Below are 17,896 nucleotides of genomic sequence, written 5' to 3' on the forward strand. Positions count from 1 at the left end.
CAGAGCAGAAATCTGTCCCTTTAAAGAACTAGCTGATAGTCCTTTGTCCAAACCCTCTTGGAGGAAGGACAATATCCTAGGAATCCTAACCCTACTCCATGAGTAATTCTTGGATTCACACCAATGAAGATATTTACGCCAAATCTTGTGGTAAATTTTGCTGGTGACAGGCTTTCGTGCCTGTATTAAAGTATCAATTACTGACTCGGAAAAGCCACGCTTTGATAGGATCAAACGTTCAATCTCCATGCAGTCAGTCTCAGAGAAAGTAGATTCGGATGATTGAAAGGACCTTGTATTAGAAGGTCTTGTCTCAGAGGCAGAGTCCATGGTGGAAAGGATGACATGTCCACTAGGTCTGCATACCAGGTCCTGCGTGGCCACGCAGGCGCCATCAATATCACCGATGCTCTCTCCTGTTTGATTTTGGCAATTAGACGAGGGAGCAGAGGAAACGGTGGAAACACATAGGCCAGGTTGAAGAACCAAGGCGCTGCTAGAGCATCTATCAGTGCCGCTTCTGGGTCCCTGGACCTGGATCCGTAACAAGGAAGCTTGGCGTTCTGGCGAGACGCCATGAGATCCAGTTCTGGTTTGCCCCAATGGAGAACCAATTGAGCAAACACCTCCGGATGGAGTTCCCACTCCCCCAGATGAAAAGTCTGACGACTTAGAAAATCCGCCTCCCAGTTCTCTACCCCTGGGATATGGATCGCTGATAGGTGGCAAGAGTGAGTCTCTGCCCAGCGAATTATCTTGGAGACTTCTGACATCGCTAGGGAACTCCTGGTCCCCCCTTGATGGAAGATGTAAGCCACAGTCGTGATGTTGTCCGACTGAAATCTGATGAACCTCAGTGTTGCTAACTGAGGCCAAGCTAGAAGAGCATTGAATATTGCTCTTAACTCCAGAATATTTATTGGGAGGAGTTTCTCCTCCTGAGTCCATGAACCCTGAGCCTTCAGGGAGTTCCAGACTGCACCCCAACCTAGAAGGCTGGCGTCTGTTGTTACAATGGTCCAATCTGGCCTGCGAAAGGTCATACCTTTGGACAGATGGACCCGAGATAACCACCAGAGAAGAGAATCTCTGGTTTCCTGATCCAGATTTAGTAGAGGGGACAAATCTGTGTAATCCCCATTCCACTGACTGAGCATGCATAATTGCAGCGGTCTGAGATGCAGGCGCGCAAATGGCACTATGTCCATCGCCTCTACCATTAAGCCGATTACTTCCATGCACTGAGCCACCGTGGGGCGCGGAATGGAGTGAAGAACACGGCAAGCATTTAGAAGTTTTGATAACCTGGACTCCGTCAGGAAAATTTTCATTTCTATAGAATCTATCAGAGTCCCTAGGAAGGAAACTCTTGTGAGAGGAGATAGAGAACTCTTTTCTTCGTTCACTTTCCACCCATGCGACCTCAGAAATGCCAGAACTATCTCTGTATGAGACTTGGCAATTTGAAAGCTTGACGCCTGTATCAGGATGTCGTCTAGGTAAGGAGCCACCGCTATGCCTCGCGGTCTTAGAACCGCCAGAAGTGAGCCAAGAACCTTTGTAAAAATTCTTGGGGCTGTAGCCAACCCGAATGGAAGAGCTACAAACTGGTAATGCCTGTCTAGAAAGGCAAACCTCAGATCGGAATGTGAAGATAGGCATCCTTTAAGTCCACTGTGGTCATGTACTGACCCTCTTGGATCATGGGTAAAATGGTTCGAATAGTTTCCATCTTGAATGATGGAACTCTGAGGAATTTGTTTAGGATCTTTAGATCCAAAATTGGTCTGAAGGTTCCCTCTTTTTTGGGAACCACAAACAGATTTGAATAAAACCCCTGTCCTTGTTCCGTCCGCGGAACTGGATGGATCACTCCCATTACAAGGAGGTCTTGCACGCAGCTTAGGAATGCCTCTTTCTTTATCTGGTTTGCAGATAATCTTGAAAGGTGAAATCTCCCTTGTGGGGGAGAAGCTTTGAAGTCCAGAAGATATCCCTGAGATATGATCTCAAACTCCCAGGGATCCTGAACATCTCTTGCCCACGCCTGGGCGAAGAGAGAGAGTCTGCCCCCTACTAGATCCATTGTCGGATAGGGGGCCGCTCCTTCATGCTGTCTTGGAGGCAGCAGCAGGCTTTCGGCCTGCTTGCCCTTGTTCCAGGACTGGGTAGGTTTCCAGGCCTGCTTAGATTGAGGAAAAGTTCCCTCTTGTTTTGAAGTAGAGGGAGCTGATCCTGCACCTGCCTTGAAATTTCGAAAAGGTACGAAAATTAGACTGTTTGGCCCTTGATTTGGCCCTGTCCTGAGGAAGGGTATGACCCTTACCTCCAGTAATGTCAGCAATAATTTCTTTCAAACCTGGCCCGAATAAGGTCTGCCCCTTGAAAGGAATGTTGAGTAATTTAGACTTTGAAGTCACATCAGCTGACCAGGATTTAAGCCATAGCGCCCTACGCGCCTGGATGGCGAATCCGGAATTCTTAGCCGTTAGTTTAGTCAAATGAACAATGGCATCAGAAACAAATGAGTTAGCTAGCTTAAGTGTTCTAAGCTTGTCAATAATTTCAGTCAATGGAGCTGTATTGATGGCCTCTTCCAGGGCCTCAAACCAGAACGACGCCGCAGCAGTGACAGGCACAATGCATGCAAGGGGCTGTAAAATAAAAACCTTGTTGAATAAACATTTTCTTAAGGTAACCCTCTAATTTTTTATCCATTGGATCTGAAAAAGCACAACTGTCCTCAACCGGGATAGTGGTACGCTTTGCTAAAGTAGAAACTGCTCCCTCCACCTTAGGGACTGTCTGCCATAAGTCCCGTGTAGTGGCATCTATTGGAAACATTTTTCTAAATATAGGAGGTGGGGAAAAGGGCACACCGGGTCTATCCCACTCCTTACTAATAATTTCTGTAAGCCTTTTAGGTATTGGAAAAACATCAGTACTCACCGGCACTGCATAGTATTTATCCAGCCTACACAATTTCTCTGGCACTGCAATTGTGTCACAGTCATTCAGAGCAGCTAATACCTCCCCAAGTAACACACGGAGGTTCTCAAGCTTAAATTTAAAATTAGAAATCTCTGAATCAGGTCTCCCCGATTCAGAGACGTCACCCACAGACTGAAGCTCTCCGTCCTCAGGTTCTGCATATTGTGACGCAGTATCAGACATGGCTCTTACAGCATCTACGCGCTCTGTATCTCGTCTAACCCCAGAGCTATCGCGCTTGCCTCTCAATTCAGGCAATCTGGCTAATACCTGTGATAGGGTATTATTCATGATTGCAGCCATGTCCTGCAAAGTAATCGCTATGGGCATCCCTGATGTACTTGGCGCCATATTAGCGTGCGTCCCTCGAGCGGGAGGCGAAGGGTCCGACACGTAGGGAGAGTTAGTCGGCATAACTTCCCCCTCGACAGACCCCTCTGGTGACAATTCTTTTATAGATAAAGACTGATCTTTACTGTTTAAGGTGAAATCAATACATTTAGTACACATTCTCCTATGGGGCTCCACCATGGCTTTTAAACATAATGAACAAGTAGTTTCCTCTGTGTCAGACATGTTTGTACAGACTAGCAATGAGACTAGCAAGCTTGGAAAACACTTTAAACAAAGTTAACAAGCAATATAAAAAACGTTACTGTGCCTTTAAGAGAAAAATTTTTGGCAAAATTTGAAATAACAGTGAAAAAAGGCAGTCAAACTAACGAAGTTTTTACAGTGTATGTAACAAGTTAGCAGAGCATTGCACCCACTTGCAAATGGATGATTAACCCCTTAATACAAAAAACAGATTAACAAAACGAAAAATATGTTTTTAAACAGTCATAACAACTGCCACAGCTCCTACTTTTGAAGCCTTTTTAGCCCATCAGAGATGTCCCATAGCATGCAGGGGACTGCTTAGGGAAGCTGAATATCACAGTTTGTAATTTTAACTGCACCAACTGTAACTTTTATACTATAACAGTGGAAAGCCTCTGTATCTAGGCAAAAATAAAGCCAGCCATGTGGAAAAAAACTAGGCCCCAATAAGTTTTATCACCAAAGCATATATAAAAACGATTAAACATGCCAGCAAACGTTTTATATTACACTTTTATAAGAGTATGTATCTCTGTTAATAAGCCTGATACCAGTAGCTATTAAATCACTGCATTTAGGCTTAATTTACATTAATCCGGTATCAGCAGCATTTTTCTAGCAAGTTCCATCCCTAGAAATATGTTTACTGCACATACCTTATTGCAGGAAAACCTGCACGCCATTCCCTCTCTGAAGTTACCTCACTCCTCAGAATATGTGAGAACGGCAATGGATCTTAGTTACTGCTGCTAAGATCATAGAAATCACAGGCAGATTCTTCTTCTAATGCTGCCTTTGATAAAACAGTACACTCCGGTACCATTTAAAAATAATAAACTTTTGATTGAAGTTAAGAAAATAACTATAATACACCACTCTCCTCTTACTACGTCCATCTTTGTTGAGAGTTGCAAGAGAATGACTGGATATGGCAGTTAGGGGAGGAGCTATATAGCAGCTCTGCTGTGGGTGATCCTCTTGCAACTTCCTGTTGGGAAGGAGAATATCCCACAAGTAATGGATGATCCGTGGACTGGATACACTTAACAAGAGAAATAATCTATATACTATACCAAAAAATAATCTATATACTATAACATAAAATAATCTATATATACCATACCAAAAATAATCTATATACTATAACATAAAATAATTATTTTTTGGTATAGTATATAGATTATTTTATGTTATAGTATATAGATTTTATTTTATGTTATATACTATAACATAAAATAATCTATATACCATACCAAAAAATAATCTATATACTATAACATAAAATAATCTATATACTATACCAAAAAAATAATCTATATACTATAACATAAAATAATCTATATACTATACTAAAAAATAATCTATATACTATACTATAAAATAATCTATATACTATAACATAAAATCGACGGAGCTCTGCAAAGGGTTTTATTTTTGTTTTATAAATTGTGCGCACAGTTAAGGAAATTGTGAGCACGATAACATGCATGCTCACCTTTTGTAAAATCATGAGCATATTTCTCTGGGGCTCTGTGTGTGCCTCACTCCCTCTAGTGGCTAATTAATATCAGAAATACCTTTTGCTGAACTGTGCTGTTTAAACCAATAACAATTTGTGTTAAAGGGATAGAAGGGTCAAAATTAAAATGTGCATGGGTGTTTTTTAATTTGAAATAGAAGCCTTTTGCAATATACTTCCATTAGAAAAAAAGCTTCTCTACTAAAAGTTATTACTGTTTTTAAGTGGCTTACGCACATGCTGTGAGGGCTTGTGCACCAGTATTTAAACACCAAATAATAAATGGCTATGACAGATCAATTCTTGACAATTTAGTATAAATCGAAAGTGTTGAACAGCACCAGTCATCTCTAATGGACAACAAACGCACTAAGCCTTTTCATGTATTACCTATACACAGTGTGTTGCACTTTTCTAGAACATGGGGATTAAAGGGACATTAACTTGCCTAGAACCTTCCATTTCTTTATGGCACATTGTAAAGAACTACTTGAGAAAACGTGCGCACAATTAATGTGCAGATTATACACACAATGTCATAACGCAAATATTTCACAGCAACTCCAGGACTCTAAAAATGTAAAAACGAGGGTTGAATGCTTCAAAAATATAGTTCATCCACACAAAAAGAAGAGGACTCTCTGATTATAAATACTTTTTATACATTCTTTATCTGACAGTTTAGCAGAACTACAGAAATGTGTCAGTTTTCTCATTACCGACTCTATACAAATAAGAACAATTAGTTGTGGTTGAGGATACCAACTATGCCTATGACAGCCGTTAAACAAGCTTGTTTCTGTCTCTGCTTCTACCCATGGGGGTCAAGGAAGGAATATTATACCATAACAGCTTTCATTAACATAAACATTGTATTTTTCTCATAAGCAAGAAAGGAATGTTTTTGATAAGAAGAGAGTTTGTCATTAAAGTGTTTCCCAGACAAAAACAACACAATAATTACAGTAGCATGCGATTATTAGTTGGTTTACTTTCTTTTTTTTTTTTTTTTTAAAGAAATATATTTTATTTGAATTTTGAAGTTAAAGGGAAATTAAACCCATTTTCTTTCTTTCATGATTCCGATAGAACATACAATTTTAAACAACTTTCCAATTTACTTCTATGATCTAATTAGCATGATTCTTTATGTATCCTTTGTTGAAGAAATAGCAATGCACATGGGATAGCCAATAACAGGAGGCATGTGCAGCCACCAATTAGCAGCTTGTGAGCCTTTTTTAGGTATGCTTTTCAACAAAGGATATCAAGAGAATGAAGCAAATTAAAATAATAGACGTAAATTGGGAAGTTGTTTAAAAATGTATGCTCTTTCTGAATCCTGAAAGAAAAATGTTGGGTTTCATGTCCTTTAACTTAAAGGGATAGAAAGGTAAAAATTTAAACGAGTATGGCTGCTTTTAAATTTTAAATAGAAACATTTTTGCAATATACTTTTATTAGTAAAAATTGTTCTAGTAGAAGCACCAGTATACAAATACCAAGCCTACAGACTTTTCTAAAAAGCACTTTTGCTAATGGAAGCATACTGTAAAAATGCTTGTATTTAAAATTAAAATGCACCCAGGTACATTCCAATGTTGACCTTCCTATCCCTTTAACAGAGAGGTAGAGATAAAAGAAACAAGTCTAATCATCTTCAAAGAAATACCAGAAAGGAAACTAGTTTTATTAATCACCTAAGCATGAAGTTTCTATTCCAGAAAGTATGACAAATCTAAGTAATAATGTGAAATGAATAGATGGACCCTGATGTGTCAGTAAAAACCAAAATGATGAAAGGTATGAGTCAAATGTATCCCTTACCACATCCCCATAATGTTGTGGGGCAGCTCCTGAGGAGTTGTGTAATATTGTAAAAGCCAGGGCAGAACTTCTCTCCACCTCTCTAACTCTGCTAGAGCTTGGATTCCAATAACGCACAGAGAGGTCTTAATCTGTTCACACCTAGAGAAATAATACAGGGACCAGTGAATTGTATTTAACTGGGAGGTGAAAACAGAACAAGCAATTACAAGATTTTTCTGCAGTCTTACAATAACATACTGAGCTTCAACATTTTTGGAATGCATCATCCATCTTGCTGCAATTGTTCTTCAATAGCCAAACTGTACCCAAACTTGCCTTACATGGAGGAGTGAATCCAGACTTGTTACTGGAGTAGACAAAACTAGCCATAATCATGTTAGCAAATTATCCATTGTTTGGTATTTTATTATATTTTCATCTCTGCAGATGCCAAATAAAGATACAATTCTGGCATGATTAGGTTTGTGAATCCTGCCATGTGCAGTATCAGTTCTCACAATTGCTCTTAAAGGGACAGTAAACCTTAAAAATAATGTTATATAATTCTGCACATAGTGCAGAATTATATAACATTATATTAGCCAAACTTTGTAAAACATAATGTACCATTTTAATTTAAAAAAAAAAACAAACAAAAAAACGCTGTTTTACAGAACGGCTCTCTGTACTCTGCTGAGCGGGTCTGTTATATTTACTCAGCGCATCGGGCCAGCTGTATAGTCACAGCCCGGCCCAACCGGGCAGGAGCTCCTGACAGCAGGAGCGAGCTGCACTTAGTCTTATGGCGCGGTCAGGCCAGGCTGTGACTATACAGCTGGCCCGATGCGCTGAGTAAATATAACAGACCCGCTCAGCAGAGTACAGAGAGCGGGTCTGTAAAACAGCGGGGGTTTTTTTAAATTAAAATGGTACATTATGTTTTAGAAAGTTTGGCTAATATAATGTTATATAATTCTGCACTATGTGCAGAATTATATAACATTATTTTTAAGGTTTACTGTCCCTTTAAGTTTCAGACTTAATAACAGGAATAAAGGCAAAAAATAATAAAAGTATTTTTGCATTTTTTACATTACATTAAACATATTACAATACAATCTCGAAAAACCAGTAAATACAGTAGATTTGCATAATTAACCAATGCATGATAAAAAGACAATGCAATAGCATGAGTAGTAGATTTTTTCAAATTGATGTCTTTTTCCACTCTTCCTGTATCATGTGACAGCCATCAGCCAATCACAAATGCACATGGGTATATTCTGTGAAGTCTTGCACATGCTCAGTAGGAGCTGGTGACTTAAAAATTGTAAATATAAAAATACTGTGCACATTTTATTAATGGAAGTAAATAGGAAAGTTGGTTAAAATGTCATGCTCCATCTGAATCACAAAGTTTAATTTTGACTTGAGTGTCCCTTTAATGTGTTTACTGTCCTTTAAACATGTGTATTCATTTTTTAGTATTCATGTAAAGGAAAATTGTATTCATTTTTGATCCATCTGTTTTGTCTATAAGAATAATACCTTTAAAATTAACACAACAAATTCTCTAGTCCAGGCAGGTCCCTTTATAACTTGTATCATGCTGGAGAAGTGGTTGTTCACTAACTCTCTTGCTGTAAACCTGTGTTTGTGTCTGTGCTGGAGATTTCTGTAAGGGATCCACACTGTGCCTCCTACACCCAGGTTCATTATTTTGGCTTCTGCCAGAGCAACATCAGTTTGTGTTGCAACAGTTAAGACTTTTTCTAATGACATATAATATTCTCTTTAAATTGTTTTTTATTGAGTTTTTCTTAGAAGAGTATTACTTATAGCATTTTGCTATGTCATTAAAGAACAAATCTCAAAAACAATATTTCCAATTAATATAGCAACAGTATCAATGATTTGCCGGTAGGTCTATAAAGAAATTAATGGAAACCTCCATTTTAAATTATGAAGTCCTACTATTAGTCAGAAGGCCACTCTTGGGCATACTCACTCACTATTCACAGAGTTTGAAGGAAGAAATCTGATGTGACTCGAGGCCATAAGCCCTCATTTTTCCACCTTCTAAGAGCAGATAAGGCTGCTTTTGGACCTCCAACATAACTAAAAAAATATTAATAGGAGGGTTATAGTAGTATAAGGCCACTTTTGGACCTTCATGACAGTAGTAGAACAAACCAACTGTAGATAAAGCTCAAAGAGAATTTATTGAATAGAATTATTGTTATGGGTCACTGATGGGTTCAGTGTAAATTAGCCAGAAGTGATCGGCCATTGTAGATTTAAAAAAAAAAAAATCTCTATGGTCATCTCAAGGAATATGAACAAACCTCTATTTTCTACCTCCTGAAACTGTCTGAAGCCACTCTTGGACCTTATTACGCATCTAAGAATTTTGTTCAAAATTATTTTTATGTATAGTAAGCACCCTCATAGCAACTGCAAGCTGATCAACGATGAAATACAAACATGATTATTTTTAGTGATGTTAATAGGTAAGTTCCAGAACACTATAGCAAGGTTATTACAATTCTAACATAATAATTATATGAGCTTTGGAAGATTAATAATATTTATATATTTACAAAATCGTATCCTGACATTGATTTGCTCTAATGTGTTAATCTCATTTGAGTAAAAAATAAAATAGAGAGATAACTATAGTGTGTGCAAATAACTATCAAAAAGCGTCACCCAAGTCAAATGAGAGAAAACGACATCATGTTTAGTAATACAACTTATATGATAGTCGATAACCCGTCCTTAAAAAATTAGATAAATGTTGAGACTTGAATAATAAACAAATAACTAGGAGCTATATTTAAATAACTCAACATGTTTATCAAATGCACTGGGTACACCATGAGTTTTATAAATTGCAACCCAAGACAGTGAGGTTAGGGACTGTAACACTCTAACTGTGCAATCAAAAATATAGCATGCCACTGTATATACAAAAGGTCGTGTGATAACCATAGCTACATTTGAGGTGGTATTTGTCTCTAGAATGTCAGAGCACATCATCATAAACAGAGACACTGCAAGAAATAAATTAGCACAAGAATAAGATCTTGTAGTACAAGCTGGGGGTGCAACAGAGAACAATATACCATACAATATCAAAATTAGGAAGTGAACATCTCTAAGCAGACATTTGAAAGCGATCATAACAATTGTTCAGACAAATCGTGTTATGCCCAGGTCCCTACTGAGGCATCCATAGAGCTTGTTCTGGATGTCCTAAATTTAAGGACCAGTACGGTAGATCCCCCAATAGGTAAGTTTACCCCATGCCAGACCTCTGCTGCTTGACCAAAAAAGGTCCCGGAATGGTCACTGCCATCTACACAGTTCTTTTCCACTATGGTACGCACTGCGAATTGCTGTTGGCAAACACAGTTCTCTTCCTCTATAATATGCACTGCGTGTTGGCGAGTGATAACATGTTGCAAATCCCATATTCGCATCAAAGGCACACTTTGAGTGCCAGTGATGACAGCACTATTTAGAGACATCAGGAAGAGGTCTATAGAGCTATATGCCAGACAGGGATGACAAACTGTTTCCCAGTTATCGGCCGTCTCACTGGAGAAATCGAACTGATGCTCGCCCTGCAGGTATCAACAAATATTTTCTCAATTTTTAGTTAGAATTCATCTAGAAAGTTCTCACACACATTCCACCCTTCAGAAACCATTGGTTTAATCCAGGAAAGGAGTATTATTGGCCCACTCATTGCCTGAGTGTACAGAGCCCGGACTCTCCTTATTTATGTCTGATGTCAATACTTTTCCTTCCTTCAGGTTCCTCTCTAAAGCGTTACGCCAAGTTTTTTGTGATATTAACCATAAGTTGTGTAAATGGTCACCTAATAGGTAGGCAATCGCTGACAGTGAAGCTGCTGCTCTGGGCTCCACCTTACATTGTTTGTTCTGTATCCATATAGTTGGCCTAAAATTTACACAACTGTCCTTGCAGATTCATACATTAAGTGAGATGTAGCTAGCAGTCCATTTGTGACTACTTAAAGGGACAGTCAACATCACAATTTTTGTTGTTTTAAAAGATAGATAATCCCTTAATTATCAATTCCCCAGTTTTGCATAACCAACACAGTTAGAATTATACACGTTTTACCTCTGTAATTACCTTGTATCTAAGCCTCAGCAGACTGCCCCCTTATTTCAGTTCTTTTGACAGACTTGCAGTTTAGCCAATCAGAGCTGTCTCCATGGTAAATTCACATGCATGAGCTCAATGTTTTCTATATGAAACACGTGAACTAATGCCCTCTAGTGGTTAAAACCTATCAAAATGCATTTAGATTGGAGGCGGCCTTCAAGGTCTAAGAAATTAGCATATGAACCTCCTAGGTTTAGCTTTCAACTAAGAATACCAAAAGAACAAAGCAAAATTGGTGATAAAAGTAAATTAGAAAGTTATTTAAAATTATATGCTGCATTTGAATCATGAAAGGTTTTTTTGGACTTGACTGTCCCTTTAACCAGAGTCATCAGGGACGGGGTGGGGGGGGGGGGGGAGTTGATAACTCACTGCTAGGTTGCCACCTGAAGCCTCAACAGTCTGAATCAGGGCTGGATGCTCATAAATACAGTAATCCTGTCATTTATCTGTTTAGAAAGTTATGAGACAACTAAATAGTACGTTCAAATGAGAGGATGATGTAGGTTCCCAGCTATAACCAGCAGAATAGTGTGATCACACCGGCAGCTACATATATTACAACCGTTCATGGTTGTCGCCCAGACATGCCCCCGCTATAACATTCTAATAGCAAGCATTCGCTAATGCAAGGCATATCTGTTTTCTCAATAAACTGATCTTTAATAATTTCATCAGCCATATTTTCAAACTCACATGAAACAATGATATCTCTCAGGTTAGTAATATGTTGTTGTGTTGATTCTCCTGGTTTCTGTTCATGTTGGTGGAATTTGTAGCAATTAGCTATCACATTTACTTTTGGCACAATTTTTTTTGGTTATCTGCAAAGGGAAAAGTGTGAAAATATGTTGTTATTCTGCTCTAAGGGAATGAATAGGCGGTGCACGTTTTTTTGCTTCAGGAATTACTAATATCAAGCAAGTAAGTTTCAAACATCCAGATGGGTGGTCACCGGGACTTTGAGGAAAGTGTGGGAAGATTCAGAGGCAGAAGAGAAATCCTTGTTAAAAAACAAAGAGAAGACATTTCAAAATGTATTAACATTATTTTTATTACAAAGGGATGTCCCTACTGTTATTAAAGCAACTATTTATTGTCAGGTTTATGAAGTTGTTTCTTTTCACCAACAAAGCAGGAGGAGTGTTTGCTAAAATCAAGCGATCAGTAATACAACAGTATCAGCTGTGCACAAGCATACATTTCCTGATACTTTCAATGTAAAAGAATTTGATCTCACTTTTTCACACACAAAAAACAACACTTTAGCATAAAATATACTTTTTACATGTATAACAGAAAACTGAGCACAGTTTCCCTATGAAATAGGTTAACTTAACAAGGAAACTTATTTTTTAAATAGGTTTTTATGAATGTATTTTTCATTTTTACACAACAAATAGAAGAAATAAAAATGCAACATCTGACATTTTTGTTAAATAATTCAACAACACTAGATGAGACAAGCACAGTCCACATTAGAAACTATTAAGCTCACATAAAACAATCCAGAAAACAAAAAAAAGCGGTAGTCTCATATAGTTTAAAACAACATGGGTTTCCAAAAAAAGCAGGACACCATTTTCTATTTTTTGGATTTGTGTTAAATAAAACAGCCCTACATAACTTTATTAAAAACTCAGCTGCATGGAGAGAAATCAAAAAAAAAAATTCTTTATTTTTCATGAGCATTATATTGTAATGTGTCTCTCTCCTTCACAACCAGAAACTGACTTAGCATGAAAAACAGCTCTCAAGCTAAAATGTGCTTTTCTGAAATTATTTGAGATATTGTGCAGTAGGGTAAATCCATCTCAAGTGGTCCAACATAGGTTGCTTGACCATTTCTTTAGTAATTACCTCTATGTATTGGAATTGCAAAACCACCAGTTTTTTTTTTCACTTGGTTTAACCATGGCAGCCATCTTTGTGTCATGGTGTACAACAAATTTTGGTTATACAGATGTTTACGGAAACCTCAATATCTCAGCTCAGGATTGTCCTAGCTCCTTCGAACAACGACAGATCTCTAGAGCACATTACAACGCACATGTACATATATATATATATATATATATATATATATATATATATATATATATATATAAACGTTTTGCACATTCTTGTCCCATAGACTTAGAACTCAAGTACTAATGTAATGATCAAGATCACTGAAAGTTCCACTTTTAGTTTCAATTTATAATAGGAAGGGTTCAGGTCTCAGTTGTAAATTATATTCAGGTGGTACCTAGGTAAGTATGGTGTGCATGCAGAAAATTTCAGATCTGAGACTTCTCTTATTTTTTTCTTATGGGGCAAGAAAGTGCAATTTTGTAACATTTCTCCTCAATTTTGGGTTGATTATCTCTGGTGGGGGACCATATAGCAACTTGAAATTGTCACATATATGAGTCATTTATGGTAGCATTATGTTGTAAAAGTTTTGAGTTTGAGATTCCACTGGTTATAGAGCTAGGGCTAGTAGAAGTCTGGGGAAAAGCCTACCTACATCTGTTTAACCAAAATTTGTTGTGCACAAAACACAAACATGGCAACAGTGGTTATACCAAGTAAAACTGAAAACTTAAAAACTGTTGGTTTTGCAAAACCAATACATAGCGGTAATCATTAAAAAAAATTAGGAAAGTTAAAATTGGTCAAGACACCACCTCGACAATTATTGGACCACTTGAGATGGATTGACCCAGTATTAATAGGCTTCTTGGATAATCTCTCCAGACCAGAGAGCTTTAAAGAATTTGGTGCTATGAGAGACAACAATTTTACTAATTTTCTGATTTTTTTAAACTTTGTTAAAAGTTCACAATATACTAAAAATCCAGCAAAAATATTTTAGTCTTTATTTAAAGATAAGAAAGTGCAATTTGATTTACTTATATGTGAACTACGATGTGAAACACTATCACCCAATATTTTCTGTTTGGTATCCAAGACAAAGGCTGGGGGAATGTTGTCATTGAGAGTTGTAACCAGGACATGCCAGAGTCCTCAAACCAGGACCAACCATCAAAATGGAGAACAGTTGGGAACTCATTACCTTTGGATTACACAGATGTAAATTATATGGGTTTTTTTCTGGCATTTTGACACATTAATGTTTATTATGTTAAAGTGAAGGTCCATTTTGATGAATTAGTGCCCGGTTTTTAATAAACCTATTAAAAACAAGGGCACTTTAATTCATCAAAATTGACATTTCACTGTTTTCTTCAAAAATTTACCTTTTAATCCTGGCAGCCACTCCAGCACTTCCTCCGCCCGTCACAAGCCGTCTTCGCGGGTCCAAAATGACGAATCCTGCTTCCTCCAATCACAGCGTTGCATCAGGCCAAGATTCCCCCGGGGGGGGAGCTGTGATTGGAGGAAGCCTGATTCGTCATTTCTGACGTCTGCAGAGGCTTCTGATGGACGGGGGAATCGCTGGAGCGGCATTCAGGATTAAAAGGTAAGTTTTTGAAGAAAACAGTGAAATGTTAATTTTGGTGAATTAAAGTGCCCTTGTTTTTAATAGGTTTATTAAAAAACGGGCACTAATTCATCAAAATGGACCTTCACTTTAACTGTGTTAGTATATAGCCTAATATAACCATTTCAGCATTGTGGGTCAACAATCTATTTTACAATTGTAATAGCACAAGTAGAATGTGGCCAAGTTTTTCCTCATGTTCCCTCAATAACCCACCCTGCCTCCCACTATTTCAACATAATGTATATGTATATATATATATATATATATATATATATATATATATATATATATATATATATATATACACACACACATATATATATATACACATATATATATATATATATATATATATATATATATATATACACACACACACACATATACACATAGCTATTTTTACATTTGCAGGCAGTGCTCACACCAGTATTATTTTCTAGTGCTACTGTTATTTAGCCTAACAGCCTAACAGCCAGCCAGTAAATATGTAAGGTTATTAAATATCATATAATTGCAAAAAGTTTCAAAAATGGATGCCATACCTTTGCCTTTGATGATATGTACAAATATTACAAATATTAGGTTTAGTAAGAACAGATTGCATATGTTTGTTGTGCATAGTATAGTGAAATGAATATATGCAACCCAATGTTGAGCAGACTCACTTTATATCCCCTGGTTCTGCAGCTATAATCTGTAAACCTCTTTCACAAAGATCTAGTGCCCCTGCAAAATTTCTCTCAAGGACCAAGAAATCTGCAGCTGCATCCAATATGGACATTGCTGTTGGAGTTCCTGAAAGTGACCAGTCCCACATTGCACTCAATGAGATGCTGGATACATTCTGTGACACTGCCATTCTGTTTGTCTTTCAGGTACCTTTTTCCAAGCTCTGGAAGATGGAAAAACACATAGGATATCTAAAGGAGCAAAATTCAGTTTTACCGTTAAGAAACTTTCTCTCAGCAGAATACTTATAAATAAGAGATGTACTATACACATAACATGATGGATGGCTTGAGGATGAATCTATGTATTATAATCTTAGGTATTTATAAGGTATTCAGTATGTACATTTATCCCTGCACTTCCAGAACATGCAAACATGCCCAATAACAAAATAAACATGGCTACTAATGGAGTTTAGATTTGGCTGTAAGATTTTTAAAAATGTACTCAATATATTATGGTTAAACATCATTATTGTGCTTTATATATGTAAATAAATAGGGTTTAAAAAACAACCCTGTTCATTTTTATGCAAATTACAAGGTTTGGCACTGTCTATTGTATAACTTGTATTTACAGGTGTTGAGCAAATATGGATTAGCTATGATATTAAAATGTAACTTTAGGTGACTATAGTCATACGCTTTTAACAGCAACTTTAAGACACTGCGAGGAGCCAATTAGTGTCATGGGCATGAGTCGCTTTACAAAAAATAACTTACCGAAGTAACGATTTATTTTTACATTTTTAACTCCTTGTGAATTTCATATAAATGTGTCTATCTCCATTTTATTTTTATAATTCAAATTCTGGCATTTAATCCACAATGGTAGGAAAAAGGTCAAACACGCTGTTTATGAAGGAACTTGCACACTACAAACTACAGCAGCAATTCAGTTTCTAACCATTCACATCCATGGTCCCACATACTTGTTGCTATTACATTGTATAACCTTCTTCATAACGGTTATAACAAGTTAAAGACTTCCTGTCAGTGTCGCCTTTATCAAAACAGTTGTCAAAAAACAAATCTAAACGATAAACAAACCTGACAGAAGCCACTGGGCGCCGCCATAAATAAAATGGTCACATGATATGAAAAGCTTGCTGGGAAGTGTAGTTCTCTGACATGTGATCTAATTTACGTAAGTGGCGATTGCGTTTCTTGATATTTAACGCTGGTGGGCGCTCAAGAGCTACCAAGTGGTCACTTGGCAGTTGTAGTTGTTGTATCAGAAATGTTACCCCTGTAGAATTCCGGGTCCTCGGCTCTTCGGAAAGAATCGGAACTCCGCCCCTCACCGCAGCTACTCCCATTCTCCTCCCACCTCATACATTTCCATATCCCGTCTTGAAAGCTCAGTCTCCATGCTCGTGCCCCTCCCCCGCCACTCTGCTATCGCAACAGCTTCTTCTGCTGATGTAATGCAGCTTGTCACACGCTCCCTGCTCCCTTATTAGACAGCTCCTAATGCTCTTCAAAAATACCCCAATACATACTCTGTCGCATTTTTTTATGTTTAAAGAAACAGTTTGTCATATAATTAAATAAAGATTAATAATAATAATGTGCATGATTACTACTTTTGTTCTTTGGATATCCTTTGTTGAAAAGACTTTATTAAAATACTGCAATACATATACTGCTGCAATGTGTATGTTTAATGCTTAAAGAAACAGTTTGTCATATCATCAAATAAAGATTTATAACAATAATGTGCATGGTTCTTTACTACTTTTGTTCTCTGGATATCCTTTGTTGAAAACACCTTATTGAAATACTACAATACATATACTGCTGCTTTTTTTTAGTGTTTTTTTAATGTTTAAAGAAACAGTTTGTAATGTTATCAAATAAAAATTAATATCAATAATGTGCATGATTGTTTACTACTTTTGTTCTCTGGATATCCTTTGTTGAAAAATATTTATTGAAATACTCCAATACATATACTGCTGCTTTTTTTTTAGTGTTTTTTAATGTTTAAAGAAACTGTTTGTAACATCATCAAATAAAGATTAATAACAATAATGTACATGGTTCTTTACTAATTTTGTTCTCCGGATATCTTTTGTTGAAAAGACTTTATTGAAATACTCCAATACATTTTCTGCTGCAATTTTTTTTTAATGTTTAAAGAAACAGATTGCAACATCATCGAATAAAGATTAATAACAATAATGTGCATGGTTCTTTACTACTTTTGTTCTCCTGATATCCTTTGTTGAAAATACTTTATTGAAATACTCCAATACATATTCTGCTGCAATTTTATTTTTTAATATTTAAGGAATAATATCATCAAATAAAGATTAATAACAATAATGTGCATGGTTCTGTAGTACGTTGGTCCTCTGGATATCCTTGGTTAAAATACTTTATTAAAATACTCCAATACATATTCTGCTGCATTTTGTTTTATGTTTAAAGAAACAGTTTGTCATATCGTCAAATAAAGATTAATAACAATAATATGCATAGTTCCTTACTACTTTTGTTCTCTGGATATCCTTTGTTAAAAATACTTTATTGAAATACTCCAATACGTATTCTGCTGCA

General features: G+C 36.9%; 1 protein-coding gene across 3 annotated transcripts in view; it reads right to left on the reverse strand.

Moving 5' to 3' along the window:
- The window catches only part of PEX26 (peroxisomal biogenesis factor 26), a 79,955-nt gene extending 63,395 nt beyond the window's left edge, over positions 1-16,560 (reverse strand). Inside the window, exons 1-3 of one of the 3 annotated variants that reach the window (XM_053718905.1) lie at positions 16,385-16,560; positions 15,272-15,498; positions 6,938-7,078 (exon numbers count right to left, since the gene is read on the reverse strand). In XM_053718905.1, the coding sequence (XP_053574880.1) occupies positions 6,938-7,078; positions 15,272-15,465 (335 nt within the window). In that variant the 5' untranslated portion in view covers positions 15,466-15,498; positions 16,385-16,560. Of the gene's footprint in view, positions 1-6,937; positions 7,079-15,271; positions 15,527-16,057; positions 16,268-16,384 lie in introns of those variants that run through there. The other 2 variants (XM_053718904.1, XM_053718906.1) reach the window with 2 other exon arrangements.
- Between the last annotated feature and the right edge of the window lie 1,336 nt (positions 16,561-17,896).

This window comes from Bombina bombina, chromosome 6, assembly GCF_027579735.1.
Source record: "Bombina bombina isolate aBomBom1 chromosome 6, aBomBom1.pri, whole genome shotgun sequence".
Lineage (NCBI taxonomy): Eukaryota > Metazoa > Chordata > Amphibia > Anura > Bombinatoridae > Bombina > Bombina bombina.